General features: G+C 40.0%; 1 protein-coding gene across 4 annotated transcripts in view; it reads right to left on the bottom strand.

Moving 5' to 3' along the window:
- Positions 1-8,519, bottom strand: part of vstm4b (V-set and transmembrane domain containing 4b) — a 21,874-nt gene that overhangs the window by 9,445 nt on the left and 3,910 nt on the right. For 2 of the 4 annotated variants that reach the window (XM_036217256.1, XM_036217257.1), the window contains exon 2: positions 3,301-3,708. In XM_036217256.1, the coding sequence (XP_036073149.1) occupies positions 3,301-3,708 (408 nt within the window). Of the gene's footprint in view, positions 1-3,300; positions 3,709-5,165; positions 6,052-8,519 lie in introns of those variants that run through there. The other 2 variants (XM_036217258.1, XM_024284254.2) reach the window with 2 other exon arrangements.

The raw sequence follows: 8,519 nt of genomic DNA, 5'->3' as shown, positions 1-8,519 counted from the left end.
GATAAACTTTTGTAAAACTAGCATCAGGTCATCTTCTATTTACTTTTCTGCTGGAGCTGCTAACATGATCTGTGTCTAATTTGGTCAAGAGTTTAGAAAACTTCCATTTTGAACAGATTTAGTGCAGTTTTATCTTAAATTTGTTGCAATTCTTAGAGATCCAGTAACAGTTCAGGTTCATTAAAACCATCTTCTCTCCGTGTCGCACTGACACTCAGAATCTCAGGTTTCTGTTAACGTTCTGATGAAGATTTGAACCACGCATCTGCAAAGACTAAAAACTGCAAAAACACTTTTTTCCAGTTTCACCACATCAGTGCAGAATCGGACACCCGGGAATGTGCAGAGCGTTCCGCTGCGTGAACGTCTCCGGAGCCTTCAGGGAAACCTCACACTACTCGTCGTCTTTCCCGAGTCCTTCATCGAGTCGGAGCTGTGACTTATGGAGCTGCATGTTAGCTTGATCGTTCAGATGAGAATCAGAAGCTTTTACTTGCACCAGTGCGATCAGCAGCTGCTCAGGTTTCACTTTATCGGGCCTGTGAGCCTCTAAAGCTGCAAACACGACTCTGCTGCCGACCAGAAGACCCAGAAAGCTGGGTGCAGCGGTTCTGTCATCGTCTGACGCCCTTCTGTTGTGGTTGGAGAGAAGCTTTCAAGTCTCAGTCTGACACCATCAACAGATGACCTCATTCTGAGAGGAAAAAAAGCTGTTTCTCTGGAAAATGCAGCCGTCACCGTTTTTTTAAGCTTCTTACTACATGTTTCTGCACAGAAAAGTAACTGCGAGTCATTGACACAAGCAAAGTGCTGCTGTTGATCTGGAACGAACCACTTTATCCCAGAAAAGCTCTAATTAGACTCATCTTTAGGGAAATCATGTCAGCAATAACTATCAATTTGCTGCATGAATCTGAAATCTTCCATTGTTTGAGTTTATGACTTATAGCTGGTTTGCTCTTCCGTCAGGCGTTAAAATAGTTTATGTCACTCATAGTCTTCACTTCCTCTGGTTTTCCGGAGAATCTATTTTCTTCACAAAAAGCCGCGTCTTGTTGGGCCCGAGCCCGGACGGCCGTCGACACCAACAGAGGCCACAGGACGTCCTCCTCCTGAGGGTTCAGCGTCTCTGGGAGGGACGGCTGACTGACGAGACGCCACGGCGGAAAGCAGCGGCCGACCACGTCTGCTAAACACCAGAGATCGCCCACACCAGCGTTTGTCCCCGAAAGCTTCATTAATTCAGACTAAATATGCAAGTTTCTATTAAAAAAACTCTCTTTTGCGTCTGTTTTTAGGCTCTCAGACGTTGAAAGGTCAAAAGACCAATCAGGGATTTCATTGTGACGAATGTGTAGCGTCCCTTTTAATCCACGGAAACGGATTGAAATTTAACCAAGTAGAACAAACTCATAATTCTGGTTTGAGCCCGACTGGAATTATTTATCACCAAGTCTGGAGCAAGATTCACCAGGTTCGCACCACGTTGACATTTAACCCCAAAACTCCAAACTGTGAGTCCATGGGCTAGTACTGAGTAGCAACAGTCTCATTAAAACTAGAACTGTATCTATCTCATTAAAACTAGAACTATATCTATCTCATTAAAACTAGAACTGTATCTATCTCATTAGAATTTTCTTTAAATGATCCAAAAAAATCTGTCAATGTGTTAAGAAAAATTGTCTTACCAAGAATTTCAGCAATTGAAAAATTGTAGTCACTCCGACATGTTTTTAGCATTAGAGCCAATTCACAAACAAAACTTTTACGAGAAAAAAGTTGTAACTGTTAAATTAGATAACAGATAAAGTCGTATATTTATTATTTAAAAAGTCATTGGCGAAATTTTTGACTTTTTTTCTCGTACATTTACAAGATTAACCCTAGAGTACTGTCGCCGGGGGATTTTCACCCGAGCTGAAGTATTTACGTTATTTTAAATTGTGTCACTTGTCCCTGGGTGAAGTCTCACATGTCCCAGGAATGACTGGACCAAAGGCCAAGTGTGCAGTATCATTGATTATTTTTTAGCAATTTTTTCTTCTCAAATTTCTACTTTTTCAGTCATTTTCAAGCATGTTCTTAGGATCTTCTCCCCCACTTTGTCGCATAAAGCACAGTTTGAAATACAAGAAAACAACTCTAATTCATCATGTTTTCATATCTTGATCTATTTTTTATGAGAAATACATTTTATTGGTATTTTATATCAGGTAAAAATTACCCGGCAAAAGTGACGGTGGAACATTTTTATAGTGAAAGTGTTTTAGGGTTAAAAGTGGAAAATTTAGGAGATTTAGTCGTAAATTAACAAATTTAAAAGAAAAAAACTAAAGGTTGAAAGATTAAAAGTGATAAATTTACGAGATTAAAAGTAGTAAGTTAACAAGAAAAATACTAGTAAATTTATGACAGTAAATATAATAAATTTACTAGATTTAAAGTAATAAATTAACGGGATCTAAAGTTGTAAATTCGCAAGATTAAAAGTAATAAATTCACAAAATCAGAAGTTGTAAATTACCGAGAAAAAGTTTGTAATTTTACTAGACTAAAAGTAATACATTTACAAGAAAAACAATTCTACATTTACGAGATTAAAAGTCGTAAATTTACAAGATTAAAAATCATAAATTTACTAGATGTAAAGTCGGAAATTTACTAGATTAAAAGTAATAAATTTATAAGAAAAAAAGTACATTTACAAGATTAAGTCATAAATTTACAAGGAAAAAAACTTTTTTTTGGTGGCCTTATTACTCCGCCGTATTTTCTAGAATATTTTGTGGTAAAAAATAACTTTCTTGGTAAAACTATTTGTCTCAAAACACAGATTTTCTTTCTTTCTTTTTTTTGAAACAAGGTTTTTTTTACTTTCCTAAGATTCTGTTTTTGCAGTGAATCCAAAATGTTCTTGAGAGCATCACTTTAAAAATCAACAAGTTGAGAAATGTCCTGATTGGTCATTTGAAAGAGAGCTCAGCAGTCACATGACATCAACTCTATGCACGATAATATACTATTTATTCTTCTCTTTGCCTGGTCACAGGACTCGCTTTCCCAGCTGTCTTTGGGGGAATCTACTCTGAACATTTGGTTTGTTAGAAACCTTCAGGTCTAATTGATACAGAACCAAAGCTCGGTCTCTCAAAGACCCAACAATCAGTTTGTACACGTAGAGCCTTATATTGAAGAAGGAATACATTTTCTTGGTGCTTTTCCTCAATCAAGCCATGATCTAGTCTTCCAAAAGAACTGGATCAGAACCAGTCCCGTTGGGTTAGGAGGATCCCTCACCTCTGAGCTCAGTCGCTGCCGTGCAGTTGGACGCGGCCCTCCAGCGGTCCTGGTGCTTCCTAAACTCCTGCACCCGGCACAGGTACAGGCCGCGGTCGTCCTCCGACACGTTCAGGATGAGCAGCTCGAACACCTTCCCGTGCTTCACCACCGTCAGCTTCATCTTGGGCCACGTGAAGCTCTTGGTGTAGTTGCCATAGAAACGGGCTTTCCTCATGTTGACCCGGGCGATGAGGAGTTCGTCCTCCGGCCGCTCTGTCCCCGCCGGCAGAAAAGTCCACTTGACCACGGGCAGAGCTGAATTGCGGCGGCGCTGGGAGACGACGCAAGTGAGAGTGACGTTCTGACCCTCCTGGGCCACCGTAAACGGGGAGGGCGTGATGGTGGCGTTGATGGCCAAACACAAATCTGGAGGTTAGAGACATAAATAGTTGATTTTACAGCATCTCAGAACAATGATTTCCTGTTTTTCAAATGAATATTTCTGAAGCTGATTGGTAAAAATGAAACTTTTAACAAGTATCTACATGTTCACAGATGTTATGGATCATTTCCCAGAATTCTCACTTTTATCTCAAATTTCTCAGGAATAAAACACAAAGAAAGTCCATCATTGTGGAAAAGACGTTCTAAGTCACATGTGTCAAAGTCAAGGCCCGGGGGCCGGATCCGGCCCTCTGGGTAATTCTATCCGGCCCTCCAGATCATTCTATTTTATTGTTATTAATGACCCGATGTTATCTTGTTCTCATTTCTAACTTGTATAATTTTGACTAAATATATTTTTATGGAGAGTAAAATATTGAAAGTTATTTAAGGTTTAAGTTGATTTATTCTGGAATAATATTCCTGACTTTTTATTATTCAGATTTATGTTAAAAAGTTACAGTTTTAAGTTTTAAAAATTAGCATTCTGCTAGCTTTGGACTATTTTGACATTTACGAAGATTTTTTTAGGCTATTTTCTAGTTTAGCTAATATTTCAGCTACACACTATCAGGGGTGGCCAACCCTGGTCCTCAAGAGCCTCAACCCTGCCTGTTTTCTAGCTCTCCCTGACCAGCTTGCTGCTGATTAGCTGACTCAAGTAATTCCACATCCTGATTAGCTGAACACACCTGATTTAGGTTGTCAGCATCAAGCAGTCCAGGGAGGGCTGGAAAACAGGCAGGGTTGAGGCTCTTGAGGACCAGGGTTGGCCACCCTAGCTGGTTTGGCTAATTTGTGCTTTTTTCAGTTTTTTAGGCTATTTTGAATTTAAGCTATTTGTTTAGCTACATGCTAGCTGTTTTGGCTAACCTAACTTTAATTTTTCGTTTTTTAGGCTAATTTGGCATTTAGCTAATATTTTATTTAGCTATCAGCACTAGCATCTTCAGTGGCCAAATTCAGCTCACAGCATTCACACTAGCATCATCACAGGTAATGCTATATATCTAGTTCATAATTAGGTTAAAACGTAACTGTTTTAGTCTCAGAGTGTTCAATAAATGTTTATCCTGTTCGACCTTAGGTTTGTTTTGGATTTTGACCCCTTTTGCGATTGACTTTGACAGTAAATGATCAGTAAATATCAACTTTTGAGCCTCTGTGTTTCTGCTGGAAACAACTATAGAATCTGTTATCCACCAAGTTAAAATCTCTTGATTTAAGCAAACTTGATTCAGTACAAAGTTCTGACATATTTCCTCTCTGAGCTCCTGATCTTCTGAAGACAATGATCGGAGCTCCAACCTTCCATTTTTCCTTCTCCTCATCAGTGTCCTCATCTGCAGCCCCTCTCAGATTAATGGAGGAAAACATTTCTCCTCCACCACATCTTTGTGGTGTACAGCTGCAGCAGCAGAAGAAAGCCGTCCTCCTACCTTCCAGAAGAGCTTGTGTCAGAAGAGCAATGACCAAAGAGGAGTTCTTCATTTTCCAGTCCGTCTGAGGGGAAGGATCCTCGTCTTTATTCTTTTGGGCCGAGGATTGTAAAACCAAACATTGGACTCTCTGTTTCTGCTCAGAACCTCCCCCTGGCCCTCCTCTGTCCTCTGGCACAGTAACAGCACATTTGGTGATGGCAGAGACAAGAACCAACAGGTGAGAATGTGTGAGCACCGACTCAAGCACAGCCACCTCTGCTTCTGGCCCGGGAATGGGAAACGTCCTTCCCAGGGCAGGATGGGGGCCGGGGAGGGGTGTGTTTACCGCCCTGAAAATCACTCTTCCAGCTGTGCACGATGGTCAGGCCTGCAGGACGCACGCCCCCTGCAGGACATGAGCTGCACTGTCACCTTCTATAGGTTCTGCTCAAGGATTTAGTTTCTAATTAAAAAACAAAAATGTGCACGATAAATGTTTATCTTGTTGCTTGAGGTGATATTTTGTTGTACTTTACTGGATTTTATACAAGTTCAGAAGTTTTTCCCACACAAAGAGTCAACTTTGACATTTTGAAAACACCAGAATGGGATATTTTCAGGATTTTATTGAGTTATGCGGAAGTCGTGTTTCTTAGTTATGCATAACATTGACAAATATAAATAAGGCAGAATGGCCCAGACTTGTTTTGAAAAAGGTTATCTATTTGTACTTAAACCATCAAGGTAGGAAAAAAAGAATAACTCTGATTTAGTTTTGCTGCTTTTAAAAAAAAGGACGATATTTGTTGGAATCTTTGATAAAATGTATTACTTGTAAAGCCAAAAATGCTTGGATTTGTGTTAAAAAAAGAAGTCAGAGCAAAAGGTTCCATTCAAATTTTACAATAATATTTGTTTTTTTTATTATTATTATTTGGCTAATTTTCAAGCTTCAGAATAACAAGAAACCTGTAGCCTCAGTTTGGAAGCTAATGAACCTGGTTTCTTTAGCGTCTGGTACATGGCGTTAGTGTCCGCCTGCTCCATTCTTCAGACAGTTTCTTTGTCATTAACACAACTGCTGCAAAATTCAAAAATAATCATTATAGCAGCCTAATAATCAGAAATAACAGCAGATCAGTCTTTAGGAACAAATGAAGTTGTTTCTGTGTCTGTGACGAACTATGAAATGATATCCTCCCTTCAACCCTAAAGAAGGAAACAAAAACTCTCAGCATCACCAGAATACACGTGCTTGTAATCTGGTTTAGCAAATGATATCAATAAAAATAGTATCATCTGCATAGAAACGTAAATGTAATCTGTGCCGCCAAGAAGCCCAATGGAAGTATGGGAAATAAAAAGTATGTGTCCCAGCTCAGAACCCTGTGGTACGCCATAACAGACTCAGGAACACTCTCTGTTTACATGAACAAAATGAAACGAAAAAATGAAGGAAGGATTTGTTTTCCTGAAATATTCTTATGTTCTTACAGTCTGAAGATCAAAATAATGAAAAAAATAAATGTCTTCCTCCATTCTGGCTAAATTAAAAGGAACGTTTACAGTAATCTTAGATTTTACATCTCTTGTAGTCTGATAAACCAAATGATATCAATAAAAATAGTATAATCTGCATAGAAACGTAAATGTAATCTGTGCTGCCAAGAAGTCCAATGGAAATATGTAAAAACAAAAAGTCCCAGCTGAGAGCCCTGTGGTACACCATAACACTGAGGGACGCTCTCTATTTACACGAACAAACTGAAATCTGTCATTTTAACAGAACTGAAAGTCCAGTTTCTGAAGATCAACGTCAAGTTACAACTTTAGAATCAGGAATTAGATTTAATATAAATTCACTACATTTTTAAAGTAAAAATTGTGGGTTTTAGACGGTAAAGTCAAAGTGTAACCACACGAGAACCACAAACTTTAGATAAAAACATGTATTTACTAAACACAGCAACACACTTAGTCGATATGTTTGTTTATCATTTTTTCATCTACAAGATCCATAAAAAGGACAACTAAAAAGAACAGGAAACCATGGAAACTGACGTCAAACTAATGCTGCCAACTTTTCCATCACTTATTAGTCTCAAGCAGCTCACCTGGAAGCATGACGGAGCTGCAGGACACCAGGTGAGATGAATGAGGTTAATTAATCCAAGAGAACAGAAGCGTTTAAATACGGAGCTTCAGAGATCAGAAGGTATCATCCAGCTGTGGTTGAATTCTCTTCTTCACTTTGTGCTTCCAGACTTAATCATGATGGATCAGTGTGTGGTGAAGTAAGTTCTCTTCTGTTTGGGGTTCTGTTGGTTCTGGAGTTACTGAGGTTCTTCTCCTCTACAGGATTTCTTTGGTTGGCCTTCTCCTCTTCAGCCTTGGAGCTTGTTATCCCTCTAGAAAATCAGGTATGGATGTTTTTCTTTTAGTGTTCTGAGAAGATGAACTCTCACTGAGGTTCTCCTCCAGGTTCTGGTCAGACTGGACTGGGCTTCGACGGTTCTTACACCTCCAGCTTTGGTTCTGGCCGTGGCTCAAACGCGGTCCTCTTCAACGAGCAGGATGCAGGACTGGGACAGGTGGTCACCAACGCCATGACCTTCAAACCTGAGCGTCCTTTCCCACGCTTCGCCTGGACCTCCGAGCAGGTTCCCCTGGGCATGGTGGAGCAGCGCCCGCTGTACCCTTCGTCCCACGTCGTCTACACCAGCAGCGGGTACCAGCGAGCTCGGGACTTCCGCTCCGACGCCAAATACACCCAGGACACCTTTGACCACATTCCTCTGCCCTCCTCTGAAGGTGAAAAGGGGACGACCGGCTCTAAGGGACAGAAGGCCTACTGAGGTACTGCTTCAACTAAAAACACTGATTGGTGGAAACTGAAATGTAAAAGTGTCTTTTTCTTACAGATTAAAGTCAACTCTGAATGTTGCAATAAACTCAAACCAAACTGATCCCAGTTTTTTTAACTCTATTAAATAGAGTTGGAATAAATGCACCATGAGAAATGTTATGGTGCTTTCTTGATGGCCGTACTGAAATATTAATTAAATTGGAGCCTAAATGACCTCTCTACTACCTGACCTGTTAAAGGCTCCCCTTGCTCCTGACTACCTGGAGCAGGTGTTATCCATCAGAACATGGAGCCAGGCAGCAGATGGATGGGCTTGATCTGGATGCATCAGGTTGCTAGACCTAAAGAGCAGTTCAAGAGGGATTTTTATTTTTTTGCCCCTCCCCACAGCGGTTTTCTCTGTGGAATTGGTTGGGCTACTGGAAAAATGACAATCAAACCCAGAACATTGTTTTCTAGATATCCAAACTTTAAATGATTACAATTATCATTGGGACACTTTTTAA

The sequence above is a fragment of the Oryzias melastigma genome, linkage group LG19 (genome assembly GCF_002922805.2).
Source record: "Oryzias melastigma strain HK-1 linkage group LG19, ASM292280v2, whole genome shotgun sequence".
In the NCBI taxonomy this organism is placed as follows: Eukaryota; Metazoa; Chordata; class Actinopteri; order Beloniformes; family Adrianichthyidae; genus Oryzias; species Oryzias melastigma.
Note: the sequence above shows the minus strand (reverse complement) of the source record. Positions and strands in the feature narration are given on the sequence as shown.